A 16,473-nucleotide genomic window follows, 5' to 3' on the forward strand; every position below is an offset into this window, starting at 1 on the left:
ACTTTGCTTGTCTGTATCAACTAACCAAAGATTTTGGCTCTAGCTCTGCTACTGCTTTCCTTTTCCTCACTGGTCCATTGGCAGGGTAACCTAATATTAAACCCACAAATACAATTAATTCTATTGAGAAAGTTGAGAAAAATCTGGTAAGACTAATATTTTTTGAGCTTATGACTATAGAGACTGTGGTTATGAATTATTTATCAATCTAGTGTTTTAAGTGTAGAAATCACAGGCAAAACCTAAATATAAGCAAGACCATATTTATGATGGCAAGGTAACTAAAGACAGCGAACCATAATAATTAATTTTTGACTTGTTCAGTTATGTTTTGCCCAATTCCAGCTAACACCAGTTCCTCCATTCTGTAAAATGCAGCCAGTCTGAATGAGGCAATGGTGCAGAGAAGTAAAAGAAGTGTGCACTTCCTATTCCTTCCATATCTTCTTAGCTACAGCCACACTAAGTGGAGGAATACTTACTTATTTATTTTGGACATTTTTCAATCCTGTTGGATATCCAAAACAAAGTGTAAGTAAAATATTTAAAAGGCTGTGAAAAAAACAAGTAACACTGACATGCTAGTTTTGAATTTCAGCATCCCATTATGGAACTTTTATGGTGCCAATATCTGAGTTAGGCAGATCTTTCAAATACCAGAAAGGAAGATAGCAAAATGGGAAGAGGAAGGTATAATTTATTTATTTATAAAATTTATATTGCCGTCTATTTGCACATGATGACTCAAGGCAGCTTACAGAACATAAAAGCACAAAATAAATAAAAATAATTTAAAAATAAAATAACCCTCTCACCCCACACTGGCGACAACACACATTCATACTAGCCATTTAATGGGCTCCATCCTTCTCTGGGTAACCCAGGCCCACTGGCAGAACCACATCTTCAGGGCCTTCCAAAAGAGTGTGGAGGCCAGTCTAATTTCCAGAGGAATGCTGTTCCAGGGGAGGGAGCCACCACGGAGGAGGCCCTTCTTCTGGGTCCCGCCAGATGTATCGTCTTAGGGGACAGGACCTGCAACATTCCTTGCCTCCTCACTCTAATGGGTCAGATATATGTGACCGGCAAGAGACGGTCCCTCAGATAACCTGGTCCCAATGGAATCAATCCTCAACTAGTTTCTTCCAGCTGTTTTCTCCCATGCTTGGAAGACTTGGAGGTTCTTTCAGGGGAGTCAAGGAAAGGTAATAGCTACAAGCCATGATTCTTTACAAAAATGTAACATTTCATTGTGTGTTCCCCCCCCTGCCCCATGCTAGTAGTTTCACCTGTACCTCCTCAGCCCACTTAAATTCACAGCCCTAACACAAAATCTAAGGAAAACAAACATACCTAGCTACCCAGGTAATACATACACAGATCTGCTGGTTAAGTTCTAAGAAAACCTGCACTTTTGTTATATGAGCATAGCTAAAATACCACCAGTAATCTGAATCAGGATTATGTTGATGTATACAGCCTTACGGAAAGCTAAGCCAAGATGTCACCCTACAGAAGAGAATTCATTTTCAGATTAAGCAAGATGGCACATATATTCTTGCTCCCAAAGTCACAAAACTGAATCTATTTTCACCGAGTTGGGTGTTTTCCTTACTTTGGGGGGTTCCAGAAGCAGTTCGTGGAAAGATGCAAGTCGTGCTTTTATGGCTTCTAATACACTTTTATTGACAGAGTATGATGAGTGGCTCATACCTGGAGGACAAATCTCTATGTGACCTTCAAATCTGTAACACATACATAAAAAGAAAAATGTTTGCCTATTAATTCAGCAAGCAAGGCTACTGAAAGATTATGTCTACCATCAATACTATCTAGCATAAGCCTTTTCAATTGCAAATTCAACTCATCTTTTCATCTACAGAAAACTGCTCATCACAATGTAAGAACCATTCAACCTTTTCTAGAGATCAAAGCAATATTTCAGACAATGAAGTGAGCTCAAAGCTTTGTTGCATTATATAAAGCATTTATTGGCTATTCCAAATAGTAGGCTAACGCTTAACATAATTCATATTTGCAGCAATGTATTACCCCCCCTTGATTAATTCAATTACATTGTCATGGAAGAAGTATACATAAATATTAGTTTTAAAATATGTATGACAGCCTGCTGGCTCACTACCATAAAGCATTGCTGTATTATGAACAAGAAATCTGTGGCTGTATTCAAAATAACTGGCTCAGTACCAGGATGAACAGAAGATCTGTTATCATTATCAATTTTACTTGTTCATTCCCTTTTGATACCTGGAATTGAACAGATCAAATAAGAATTATCAGAACAATATTGATCCAGAATGTTTCTGTGTATATAAGAGTATCATTGTATCTGAAGGAGGTATAAGCAAATATAACCATAACCAAATAGCTACTAAAAATTAAGAATATCATTAGAATAGAAAGATAAAAAATTAACTTACGTTGGCCGTCTTGTTTCCAGTAAAGTCAGTAATATCTGAATTGCACTGACTATTGCAGATTCATTTTTCTCTTTATTAAAAATATTTGATAGCAGCTGTTCTATAATTTCTTGTCTATAATAAAAAGATAATGCTTGAAATATACCTTTTAGTAGGTAGATAATTTCAAAGAAAACCGTTGCAGTTTATTTTGAAAAATTCTTTATACAAAGTCTAGGCAATTATTTTTACTTCAAATCTAATTCTTACAGTTGCAGGAGAAAGTTGTGTGGATCTGCATTCTTACTTTTGTAGTATAAATAGTCCTCAACTATGACCACAACTGGGGCCAGGACTTCCATCGCTAAGTAAGGTGGTTGTTAAGTGATCAATATTATGACCTTTTTTTGTTGCACCCGTTAAGCAAATCAATGCAGTTGTTAAGTGAATCACACAGTCTTTAAGTGAATCTAGCTTCCTCCAATGAATTGTCCTAGCTTGTCAGAAGTCAGTTAGGAAAGTCACAAATAGTATTCATGTCAGCTTTTTTTTTTTTTTGGAGGTGGGGTAGTGTTTGCAATCAAAAATACATGTCAGTGGCCAAATACCAGAATTTTGAACCTGGGGATGCTGAGATGGTTGTAAGTGTAAAGATGGGTTGTAAGTCACTTTTTTTCAATGCCATTGTAACTTTGAATGGTTGCAAGTTGAGGACTAAATATATGGCTGTAAGTTGAGGACTACCTGCACTTTGATATATATACAATCTAAGCCTATATTATGTGTCCAGGCAACCAAATCCTTCTTCTACATGTCTAAATGTAATACAAATTCTTACTCTCTTGTAAAGGTTAACCTTCTTATTTAATATTTTTAAATAAAATATATTTTTACCTAATATTACAAATATTACTTTTATACATAAAATGTGTGTCACCTGTTTAAAAAAGTACATTGTTATAAATACAAAGGCTGAGGTCAGATAGATTTCAAACCTTTACTGTCAATGCACAACATGTGTACAATGAGATTGGCTGAGATTCCCTTAGTGCAACCCAACACAATACATCTCAAAACTCACAGTGAAAGAAAGAAAATTCCTAACCCAGTAAATCATACTAACAAACACACAATCCTCTATACATATATGTGCGTAATTACATTATAATATATTGCACCAGTGTGAAAATGTTGCACGTTGCACCAGCCCTGCAAGTCTATCATGCTACATAGTTATGATGTTGTGTTGCATTCAGGAGTCTGACAGCCCATGGATAAAAGCTGTTCTTCAGCCTGTTTGTAGGACTGGCTATGCTTCTATATCTCCCACCCGAAGGTAGTGCTGACCAGAGTGTGAGTCATCCCTTCTAAGGCAGTGAGTCCTAGTGATTTTGTCTAGTGGTGTCAGGGGACAGCTCATGTTTTGTGCTGTGTTCATCACCCTCTGTAATGTCTTATTGATATATTATTGATATATCACGAAGTTGTGCTTTAACATTATTTTTATTTTTATTTAATGTGGCCATCTATCTTACGTAAATAACACAGTGGCTCACAATAAAAAAGAATAAAAACCACATGAATATAAATATAGGCATAATGAACAAAATATAAAAAACGAGGCACCTTATACGTATTCTTCAGTGACAAATTCACCTATTTCAGGCTTTACTAACAACCTGCCCTAAGTCCCTGTGGGTTTATATAGCCTTTCAGAAGGCCATGAGATCAGGACCATGTGGATGGGGGGATGCTATTCCAATGCAAAATGTCCATCTCCTGGTTTCCACAAGATGCCACTGTTTCCTTGATGAACAGGAAAGTGGGCTTGGGAAGTATACCACTTTGCTCCATCTGGTGGGATAGATAAAACAACTGGAGACAATGGTTCCAACAAGTAACCTGGCCCTGTGTCATATAAGGCTTTAAGGTGATAACTAGCGCCATGATTTGTATTGCAAAGCATAGGAAAGCAGTAGAGCTGAGGCAACGAAGACATTACATAAGTGAATGAATAAAACTCTATGCTATCATGTGTCTTGAATTACTTTTCTAAGAATGGGAATACCATATTTGCTATTTAGAGTAAATATTGTTTTTATTTATTTACTGCTTGCTACAACTTATATGGACACTCTTACAGTTATAAATATCTCTATTCTTCCTTTCAGAAGGAATAAATTTATAATTTCAAAATCCATAGAGAATATGGTGGTTTAAAAGTAAAGTAATATCTTTACACCAACCTACTTTTCTAGTGTTGCAAGCAGTGGATCTGGTTCAGAACTGTTTTGTACTTGTAGCATCTGGTCTCTACTCAAGCGTATAATTTCACAAAGTGACTGGGATGCATTTGACTGTCTCTGAAGAACAAGAGAGAATTTGTAAAGGGAAAAGAAAGCTAAACAGTTTTATTTGCTAGTTAATACCAGAAACAATTTAACACAGATTCACTATTTTGTAGAAGGCACAATTATACTTTAAGTAAGTGGATTAAGATGTTTCCTCAGTCCTGTAACTGCAGAACCCACTATTTTAATGTACTCATATAATTAAGTATACAGTGAAAAAAATTTAAACTCTATAAGCAGAATACAAGTATATATAACACTAAATATGAATTGTAAAATATCTTCCTTACATCTTCATCTTGAGAAGGATGCACGATTTCCACAAGCCGCTGAATAATTTTCTCTTCATTTAGCCACTGTAGAGACATATGGTAATTTTTTTAAAAAAAAAAATCACCTTCCAGAATTAAGACTAAATATAATTATTGCATAATCCACCCACTGGTGCTATTTAAACACTAAAGTGCATTCCCAAAAATTCTAAGATATTCAAAATTTGCAGAAAGGAAACTACAAGTACTATCAGGGAGTATAGCATGCTATGTATTTACTTTGTTATACAATTACATCATAAAACAGCTCATTCTTATACACCTTTGAAACAAGATAATAATAAATTATTTAAGAAATAAATAACTATTTTCTACTTATGTAAGCCTGCATAACTAAATCAACAGTTCAGAGACCTACAGTAAGTCAAGCCTGTCAGGTGATAAGGATACACATTATTTTTACATTTTCTGTAGATTTGCAGTCAGGTTGGTATTATCTTTTCAATACATTGTCAAGAGGCCACCAACATAGCTAAGCTGCATTCTGCCCTCACTTAATACAGCAAAAATGGTTTTAAACGGAAAATTTGATATCAAAATGAAATAAACACAAGGGATAAAATACACAGGATTTGGAGAGGTATAAGATAAGAAAAAACCCAATATTAGATGGGGATGCAAAAAGTCAGAAGAAAATATTTAGCATCACCTGAAATGACTAAAGAAGAGGAAATTAAAGGTAAAAAGAACAGATGGGAGGGCACCAAAATTTTAAAATAAATTTAAGTTGATTATATGGTGTTTTCTCATAGTCAAAAGAGCACTTTCCAAAGTCTTCAATTGCAAAGATCAACAGTATTGCCTTCTTTACAACAGCAATTCTTGGGAGAACCTGCAGTTTCATATGCAACCTAATTTTAAATTTGCACAATTTTCTCCAAACTCCATAAAAGAGTAAATGTAGCATCATCAGTTGATTCTTTTCTCTCCTTGCATTTCTTTTTGGTTTGTTTGCCACTATAAATCATAAAGAGTTTGAAGAATTTGAAACAGTAACTGTTATTAAGTTTAAGTGACCTAATAAATGTATTATTCAGATATGGATTTTGAAAAAGAATAAATTACTTACATTTAATACTTCTTGCCTTGGCTGTGGAGGTTCTATGCATGTCAGTAGCCTGAGTAATAAGTCCATAATAGCAGAGGTTCCTATGTGCTTTATTATGAGATCTACAAAATCATGCTTTTTCTTTAAGAAATCCACAATCTGGAAAAATATGAACAGGTATTAATAGAATGTTCTAAAACATTTTGAATCCAACAAAGCATAACAAGAAGATTCTGAAGAAATTGCTGGTATCAATTTATAACTTATTGAATTTGCTGAATGTTCATTTATAACATTCACTATATTATGATGGGTATTTTTTACTAAATACTGTTGTGAGGTATCTTGTACATACCCAAAATGTCAAAAAAAAATTCTAGTCCATGCTCCGTTTTTTCTGAGCAGGCAGAACATTTAAAATAAAGCACAGACACTTGGGATTTTTTATTTTTATTTTGTTATTTTTTTTAAAAAAATATTCAATTACTATAAGTAGCTTATGAGACTGGCATATTTTTCAGATTGAAAATTATAGCAAAGGCTCATGATTAATTCTGAATGTGTGTGTGTGTGTGTGTGTGTGTGTGTCATTCAAGTCTATTAGGTACAAAACAGTGCTCAGACTGAAAAAAATGGCTCCTATTGATTCAGTTAAACCAACTCCATCAAGAAATTCAAAAATATATCTCCAGATGATACTAGAAAGACAGACTCTCAAACATAAAAATTCAAAAAGCAAATACCTGTTCTGGCTTTCTGCTAATAAGAATACTCAGAACCTTGCTAAAGAAACTGGCCAATAACGGATTTAGAGGTGGCTCATTTAGAAGAAAACTATACAGTTTTATTAGTAATGATTCCTCTTCACCCAGTCTATCATTGATCTGTGAAACATCGGAAGTAAGCAGCTCACAAGATATATTTGGATATCTAAAAGAAAATAGTTGAGGTTTTATTTTACTAGAATTACAAAGCCATAAATTTTAAAAAAGACATACATTATTATTTCGCAACCTGTTAAATTCTGAATTAACCCAGCCAACTTTCACAACCTGTGCAGGTTTCATAGAACTTCCATTTGAGAATAGCACTTCAATGAAGCTACTTTATATAGGTCTTCAATTGATTTATATATAAGTAGACATTATTTATAAAACCAACATAAAGTATCCTTAGCATCATCGGATCTAACCCTGACACAAACCCCAACTTCTGACCAAAAGCAAAAGTTGAGAATTAAAAAAGCAGTGTAACGATAGGATATGTACAGCATCAATTTGGAAAGAGTAAGCGGCATCCAGAAAACATCTAAAGTTGCAGCTGGTCAGTGTAGCAACATCAGCACTTCCTATGTGGCGTTCATGCACCATACCAGAGGAATGGGAACACACAAGACAGAGCCACTTAGAGGTACACCTCTGGTAGGCAACAACCAGCAACAGGAGCCACAGCAAGCTATAAGGCTTACAGGGGGCAAGTGAGAAACCCTTTGGCGAGCTGTTATGAAATGTAGCAAGAAACACTCCCATGAACAATCAGGAATGCCAATTTGACAATCGCCTCAAGGCACAACAGAAAAATCTATTTTGATTACTGCTCCACAGGCCACAAAAACCTCCATAAACATGTTTCAATTTTTACAATTAAGATCCAAGTGGCCACTGGGTGTGACATACAATAGTAACCAGCTTGTCAGGAGCAAACAACTAGACCTACGCATGTAGAGTTCAAACTAACTACTTTGTTGTTCTCTGCCCATTACACAGGAGTCTCCCCAGATTGACAGCTTTAGCCTGGGAACAACCGGATAAGGCTTTAAAGCATTCAAGGGGAGGGAGTCAGACCTAGCTCTATTTGTGTTTACTTAGCAAGTCCAGGCTGATTCCTTGCTTGAGCCTTTCTCCCAACAGGGATGATTGCTCTCCAATGCAGCCACAAATATAGTTGAAAAATATATACATTATTCATTTATTTAGGAAATTAGGAAAAAGATAGTTATGCTCTTCTGGAAGAAGAGATTGTTGGAAGGTAAAACCAATCCTATGCTTCATTTTCCCCATTATGCTTTCCTGCAGCAACAAAAAGTTGGTGAAGATCTGATTGTATGAGTTACAGATGTTCACATGTTCTCACTTAAGAGTATTACTATAATATGCTTTCTACAAGACTGCCTATACAGAGATGTGGAACTTCCAGTTGATGCAGAATACAATAGCTAGGTTACTGGATGGGGTAGTGGACCCTACAAATTACCCCTCTGTTGAACTAAATGTACCAATTACCAATCATCTGTTGAGCAGTTCAAAGTTTTGATTTTGATATATATGGCTCTAAACTAGAAGCCTGATATGAGGTTCTTGCATCTACCAAGATCTGTAAAGCCTATACTTTGAAACATTTTCATTTATCATATTCATAAAGTTTCTTAAATTACATTTTTGGGGATGTCATATGGAAAATATCTCTCTTCACCAAGTCCCTGCATGAACTGTTATGTGAATGGCTGTTGTTACATTTTTGTTTTTCCTTCATCCCTTCATTTTTAACTGAATCTATTAATTTTATATTGCTTTAATTTATATTTGCATTTTATTACTATTAGCAATTTTATTACTATTAGCAATAGCTAATATTACCAATAAAATTAATATTACTCAAATATCTAATATTTCATTAGAAAAGTTGATTGCAAATCACTTCAAGAAAAATCGGACCTCAGCATTTTATGGCCCCTGGACCACATCAGGCCCTCCAGCTGTCCCTGTCTAGCCCTCGTGAGATCAATTAGAAATTAGCAATCAAATGAAGTGTACCCTGCTGTTGTGGCCTGCCAGCTTCCAGTAGAGCTGGCGGCAGACTCAGACAAAGAGGAGGTTGGGGAGGAATTTGGGTCAGTTCTGGAGTCTGTGGACGCCTCTGATGGATGCTATGTGTTGGACGCAGAGATAGAGCCAGGGCTGTCCAACATTTCCCAGCCATCTGAGAGGCAGTTGCCTTCAGAGGCTGATATGAGTAAGGGCGTTGGTACTTACCTGATACGCCTGTTCTCTGTGAGCTGTGAAGAACATCCAGAAGTGGGAGGTGCTTCAGTCTCTTCTGGAAAGGCTGGGCTTAAAACTCCGGGACGCTCCTCCTCCTCCACGGGACACCTCCCCAGCGTCCCCCAGTTTTGCGAAGACTGAGTGCCAAAGTCCGGAACTCATCACCTTATCTAGATCCCTGACCGGAACGGAACCCCACCAGACAGAAAGAAATGGGTGGGGCTGGATGCTCTTCACAGCTCACAGAGAATGGGCGTATCAGGTAAGTACCAACGCCCTTTCTCCCATGAGCTGTTCAGAGCATCCAGAAGTGGGACATACCAAAGCTTGGCCTGTCCTTAGGGAGGGACTCCGTCTGGATCGAAATCCACTCCTAAACTCTGTGGACCCTCTGCAGGACTCTTCTGCCAAATGAAGCGTCCGCTGAGGCATAGACATCAATTTTATAATTTCTGACAAAGGGCGATGGTGAAGCCCAAGTTGCCGCTCTGCAAATTTCGTCTATCGAAGCCCGTGTGGTCCATGCAGCTGATGTTGCCGCACTCCTTGTTGAGTGGGCTGTAAGAGGGCACCGCGGACACCCCCGTTGGTCGTCCCCCCCTGAAAAACGGGCTGGCGTCCTGCCGGCCCCAAACCAACAGGCGGGCGCGGGAGACTCGGCCTCCGGGGACCTTAGCGACCTCTGCCCACCACCTTTTTCCACCAGGGCGCCCACGGGCCAGGCGCGGGCGGCGGGCGCCCCGGCCGCGGCACGGCCTCGCCGCCACCCTCCCCCTCCCTGGCCCCCACGAGGGCGCACCTTGGGGCCCCCTCAATGCCGCCCGAAGCCTTTTACCTCCGGCGGCGCGAGGGGGGGCGGGGCCCCCCCCTCGTTCGTTCTACCGCCCCTCCCCCCCCCACCGCCACTTCCCCCCTCCCCCCCCCGCGGGGCCCCCCTGCCTTAGGAACTGAGATGGACTGGCATTCGTAACTTTAGCTATGGTGGCTCTCAACCATCTACCAGTGGTCGTTGACGACACCTTGTGTCCTAAAGTGGATGAGTTGAAGGATAGGAATAGAGCCTCAGATTTTCGAAATGCCGCCGTGCGGTCTAGATAGATGCTTAATGCCCTTCAAACGTCAAGTCGATGCCATTGATGCTACAGTCTATGAGATGGTTTCGGACAAAAATTTAGAAGCACCAACTCCTGTGCTCTGTGGAAGACTGAATTTACTTTAGGGGTGAATAATGGATCCAATCTGAGAACTACTCTGTCCGCATGAAACACGCACAGGTCCTTTCTCATCAACAATGCTGCCAATTCGGAAATCCTCCTTGCTGATGTGATCGCAATTAAGAAGACCACTTTATATGTCAGGAATTTGAGACTAGCGGTTCTTAAAGGCTCGAACGGGCCAGTTGTAAGTGCGGTTAACACCTTGTTGAGCTCCCAAGTGGGATAGCGGTGAAATACAGGAGGTCGTAAGTTTGCAGCACCCTTAAGAAAGCTGTGGACATGTGGATGGTGCGCCATGGAACGAAGGTCACCCCAGGATATCACCGAGGCTAAGGCTGCCACCTGTCTGCGTAAAATATTTGGAGATAAGCCCTTGGTCAACCCCTCCTGTAAAAAGTCCAATAATTGTTCTAATGATGGGGCGGTTGGGTCGATCTTAGACCCCCGGCACCAGCAACAGAAAGCGGACCACGTGGCCTCGTATATACGATTTGTTGAGGACCGTCTGGATGCTTGTATGGTGGCAATGGCATCCTCTGAAATCTGTTGGGTCCTTAAACGGCTCCGCTCAACCTCCGTACAGCTAGGCTGAGCCATTGTGGGTCCAGGTGAAGTACTGGCCCTTGCGAGAGAGAAACCCTCGACAGTGGAATTTTCCAAGTTTGTTCTCTCGACAGGTCCTGTAAGTCCGCGAACCATGTTCGCCTGGGCCAGTAAGGGGCGACCAATATCAATTCCGCTCGTTACTCCAATAACTTCTGGATCAACCTGGGTATTACAGGGAGTGGAGGAAACGCATATAGAAGTCTGGGAGGCCACTGACATCGCAGGGCGTTGACGGCCACCTCCCCCTGAGTCGGGTACCTTGAAATATACCGGGGCAATTGGGCGTTGAGGGGAGAGGCAAATAGATCGATCACCGGTTGCCCAAACCTCCGCACTGCTTCCTGGAAGAAAGACGAGTGTAGGCGCCACTCTGTCTGATCTATCGTGGCCCTGCTGAGCCAGTCCGCTTGTGTGTTTAAGGCCCCTGCTATGTGCTCTGCCTTGAGCAAAAACAGATTGGCCTCGGCCCACTTGAACAACCTGGCCGTCTCCAGCATCAGAAGTTTGGAGTGGGTACCCCCCATCTGTTTACGTGGGCCTTGGTTGTGATATTGTCTGTCAAGACCAGAACGTGGCATGATTGGAAAAAAGGTAGAAAACTGCGTCATGCCAGATGAACTGCTCGCAGCTCCAACAGGTTGATGCTTTGTGATTGTTCGGAAATAGTCCAACTTCCCTGTGCAGTGTGGGATTGGAAGTGAGGGAGGTGTCCCGTGGAGGAGGAGGAGCGTCCTGGAGTTTTAAGCCCAGCCTTTCCAGAAGAGACTGAAGCACCTCCCACTTCTAGATGCTCTGAACAGCTCATGGGAGAAAGGAAGAAGAGCAGCTGGGACCTGTTCCAGCACATACGCGCAGAGCTGTTAGGAGTGGGGACAATGGAGTCCAAGGAGTTGACTTGGGAAGCAAAGCACATGTGGACACTGAATGGCTCCTCCTTGGCTGAGGAATAAGTAGAAGGAAAGAACTTAATTTGCAACCTTTCCAAGCCACCGCCTTGCAATTATTGCAAGGAACTGATAAGGTCTGTTACTGCAGTTAACTCTTTGAAGGACTATTGCCTGGACTTTTTGGTGGGTGAATGCCATTAATTCACAAGAGGTAAATAAAGAGGGGGGTTTTGTGACAAGGAGTCTGTTTCTTGCTTCTGCTAAGGCTGTCTCAGAACAACCGCACACACATTTGAGAAGCCTATTGGTTCAGCCTTCACAACAATCCCAGTTTCTCCTATGCCCCTTGGGAAAATTAACTGCCCACCCCGAATAAGACAAAGTAATGTTCAAATATTAGTAGTAACAATAAATAATTTTTGTTGATACAATTATTTTCATTTTACATGGTCTTAGCAAGTCATGAAAGAGAAGATTTTTTGAGAGTATTTATCTTAGCATACAACCCACACTTTCCTAAAATTAGTAGCATGCAAAATCTCTTCCCAACTTCCTAGTTTTTCAGTGTCTAGCTTTTAGATTACTTACTTGTATCTGATCTTTTCATCCATGTCTTGAGGTGGCTCTTCTATAATGAATGATACTAGATTTTCCAGACATTCCGATTTCAAAAGAAATTCTATAAGTTTGCGATTTTGAGCTTTACACTCTTGTAACACATCTTCTTCATCCATCAGTTCCTTCAGTGTTACATCTTCTTTCTCTAGAAGTGTGTCTATATGGGATGATGAATGAAGATCAAATTTCCAAAACATGCTGGTCTGGAGAAAGGGGGAAAAATAACACATAGCTTTAATTAATGTAGTTTTTAAAAAGCCTGCTTAAGAAAGCCATTCCACGACACACCACCCCCGTTCTCAATTCATATGCAAAAAAACCCCGTAAAAGCAAGAAACTACTGTAGCAAAATAAATAAATAAATAGAATGCAAGGAAGAAAAATACCACCGGTATCAAAGTGCCTTAAATGATAAGCCAATGTCTTTAATATATCAATACAGTGATTAGTCATCCCAAGATTTTAACATGGAAATAGTTTGTGTGTTAATCAACAGCAGCAAGAAAAGTATCTGACTCAGAAATTTGATTTTACACTATTTTAGCATATTTTTGCCCTTTTTTACTCGAAGCCTGATTCCAACAATGGTCAACTCAGGAAATTGCTATTAAAAAATTAATCTAACTCTATTGCTGATCCACATTTCCATCCTTAAGCGTCTATGTATTTTCTCATATTTTTCTCTTCAGACAGTATTTGCAGAGATTGAAGTCACTGTTTGAATAAAATTTGGATGTCTTCTGGAGTTTGCAAAACGCATCATCAGAACAAACCAAACAAACTGTCAGGCCTCATACTGAGTCCCTGTTCTTTCGTTACCAGAATAAATTTATTTGATAAAGAAAATGTTTAAAATGTATTGGCGTATATAGAATATTAGGAAAATATTTACGCTATTATTTCCTGAATAATTCAATACTGCCTCATTATTGTTAAAAATTAAGAAGGAAACGAGGGAGAGTTAAAATCCTTTCATGATTTCATGATTTTTAAAAAATCAGTGTCCAATTATTTGTTTTAATAAAAAAATATTTTTTTTTTTACTCTTAATATTTCAAATAGTATCATTAAACAACCTCCCCCAATCTGGATCTTTTAGATGTTCAACTGGCTACAATTTCCATTATCCAAACCTTGGCTACGTTGACTGAGGCTGATGGGAGTTAGACCAAAATATCGACTGTCAGGCTCAGAGGGTTGTATTAAAGATAAATTAGTATTAGGGTGCATTAGAAGAATTTTATTTCAGAGAAAAAATAGGAATTAGCTAGATGATTCTCTGTATATTAATGTAAAATTTCAAAATGCTCAACAATTCTATATCCATCAATTTAGTAAGTTAGTAATTTCCTAAAGCAGGGTAATGGCAACCACCAATTAATTACATTATGAAGATATTATGTGCTCAAACTGCAATGAATTAAAATCATACAATGATAATTGTGGTTGTTTCATTTTAAAGACAACACAGAGAGCAAAAGTTTCATGTACAGCCAATCCTGCATTGTTTTGAATTAAATACTACCTATCTTCAATTAAGCACATGCATGATAGTTTAATCATAGGGAGAGAACTATACACATTTTGATTTTGGGAAAGAAACTACCTTATCAAAGCCAATCGTGTTTTGTGGGCCCATACTTCAATGCACTGGCCTTTTAAAAATAGATTACAATTCTCTAAATATACACACCTGGAACTGAATTCAGTGAAACCAATAAAGCTTACTTCCAAATGTAGATCCTTAGCATTGTAGTAAGAAACAATATTTAGCAGACATGGAGGGGACCAAAAGAATGATATAGGATTTAACACAGGATTTTTAAAAGTATGTACAGAGCTATAAATAATTAAGCCAATTTCTGGCTTGGCTGCCTCTTGCAGTATGACCCCTACCCAATAAAGTTAACTATCACCTGCTTTTGGTATCAACCTAAACATCATAAAATTAAAAAGACAGAAGAATAACCAATGAATTAATATATTAGTACTTTTTCAGAATTTAAGTTCTATACATCAAATATATTTTACACAAATGAAAATCCAACATTGGCTTATTTATCAGGCCACTGCTACCACTTATTCCAAACATATAAAGCAATTCTGCCCTATATCCTATTAAAAATCTGATTTCCAGATTTCAGCTCTTCTCAAAGAATTCCAAATCTTTGTGAACGAAAAATCCTTGTGCATTCAACCTCTAGCCCAATGGACATTTAAAAAGAAGACCTTTCAAGAAGATGGAATTTAGTATCAAGAAAATATGTGTACCTCATGGTACATGAAATTCTACAATCTTTAAGACCCATTAATTTGTAATAGTAGTCATGGAAGACCAATATTAAATATCAACAAAAAAGAAAGCATACTACTGCAAACATGTTACTGCGTTATTTCACAAGCTTTCTCCCAGGCAAGCTGTTTTAGGAGCTGGTTTCTCAATATGGCAGGTGCTGGCCAGATTATTCCATCACTTTCAACAGGAGACCAGGACCCTTGGAATAAGGAAAAATACCCAACATGGATCAAAGGGTAAATTGCAGGATCCCCAAAAATATATATTTTATTGAACTTAAATCTTTAAGATGTAATTATGCTAACAAACACATATTCTATCCAAGTTCCACTTACTATTCTAACATAACACTCTTTGGTTCTCAACTAGGTTGCAAAACAGCCACCTAATTTCATATAGTTCTGGCAAAGTCTTATCAGTCCGGTGTTATTTGCTCCCAAGGAGAGTATATATAGCATTGCAAGAGAAGACTACAACCACCAAAGCTGAACCCAATAATGGAGGGTTCTTAGGAGAGCTAGTCTACTGATTCTCAAAGTAAAAGAAAAATTAATAAAAAGCATTTTTATTTTAAAAAATTTCAAAATCTTATGACAGCCAAATCTATGGCCTCTCATTATTTGTTTAAATTTATTAAAGCAAAGTATATGTTGCTGCTGAAAAGGTTATTGATCTTTGAACAAGTATAATGAAGAGAATATTTTTGTTTTTTACTCTGCCTTTATCATTTTATAAATAATTCAAAGTGGCAAATATATGATAGCCTTCCTCCTATTTTTTCCAACAACAACCATCCAGTGAGATGGGTTGGACTGAGAGGAAATGACCAATCTAAGGCCACTCAGCCAGCTTTCATACCTAAGACAGAACTACAACTCAGAGCTTCCTGGTTTCTAGGCCAGCACCTTAACCACTATAACAGACCGTCTCTCAAAAAGAAGAAACAAACTGAACATAGGATTCAATGATGTATTAAAATAGTTTATTGGATTTCATCATTTTCAGGCAAAAAATACATTTATCTTCACAATGACTGAGGGGTCATACAAATAGTTTTTATTGTCACAGAGTGCAGGAAACAAAATGCCAATATAGCAAGAACTGAATATATAATCGGCATTTCTACTGTAAGTGAAAAAAGGAGGTATCTGGATGATTTGACCCTAAAATTTTATTTTCCAGGCTTATTTGCATTTAACAGCTATAATCTCATCAAATATGATAAAGAGATTCTAGATCATTTTGTGAAGATTATTTCAGTATTTAAGAATTGCCATTAAAAAAAAGGCTAGCTTATTAGTCTTCAGCTTTTTCCTAATCAATACATTACAGCTAGTGAAGCAATCTTCTCTAATTGAGTTTTCTGTTGTTCTATTACTTACCAGGAATATTCATAATCTTTACTCCAGATGTACAAAACAAATTCTAAGTGACCATACTCCACCTCCATAGACGAAAAATTTAAAAAAAAAAAGTCTTCTTTTCACACCTCTAGTACACATGGAAACTTCTCACTAATAGATATTTCAGTAATTCTTTTTTCTAACTTCCTATCAATGCACCAAGAGTTAAGGTAGCACGTAACAAGGTAGCTGTGAGATTATTTTTTTGGCTTTACAATTAGAGGCTACTGCCTTCGATATGCATGCCATGTTTT

At 38.2% G+C, this 16,473-nt stretch overlaps 1 protein-coding gene across 32 annotated transcripts in view; it reads right to left on the bottom strand.

The window, feature by feature from the left end:
• Window positions 1-16,473, bottom strand: part of PPP6R3 (protein phosphatase 6 regulatory subunit 3) — a 69,134-nt gene that overhangs the window by 30,569 nt on the left and 22,092 nt on the right. For 23 of the 32 annotated variants that reach the window (XM_087950751.1, XM_087950743.1, XM_087950736.1 and 20 more), the window contains 7 exons: window positions 12,491-12,723; window positions 6,895-7,081; window positions 6,173-6,310; window positions 5,062-5,127; window positions 4,671-4,783; window positions 2,442-2,555; window positions 1,616-1,745 (listed from right to left, as the gene is read on the bottom strand). In XM_087950751.1, coding sequence (XP_087806877.1) covers window positions 1,616-1,745; window positions 2,442-2,555; window positions 4,671-4,783; window positions 5,062-5,127; window positions 6,173-6,310; window positions 6,895-7,081; window positions 12,491-12,717 — 975 coding nt within the window. In that variant the 5' untranslated portion in view covers window positions 12,718-12,723. Of the gene's footprint in view, window positions 1-1,615; window positions 1,746-2,441; window positions 2,556-4,670; window positions 4,784-5,061; window positions 5,128-6,172; window positions 6,311-6,894; window positions 7,082-12,490; window positions 12,724-14,889; window positions 15,016-16,473 lie in introns of all 32 variants that reach the window. The other 9 variants (XM_087950746.1, XM_087950724.1, XM_026668177.2 and 6 more) reach the window with 1 other exon arrangement.

This window comes from Notechis scutatus, chromosome 1, assembly GCF_049901735.1.
Source record: "Notechis scutatus isolate UNSWTSFEM ecotype Mainland chromosome 1, rNotScu1.2, whole genome shotgun sequence".
Lineage (NCBI taxonomy): Eukaryota > Metazoa > Chordata > Lepidosauria > Squamata > Elapidae > Notechis > Notechis scutatus.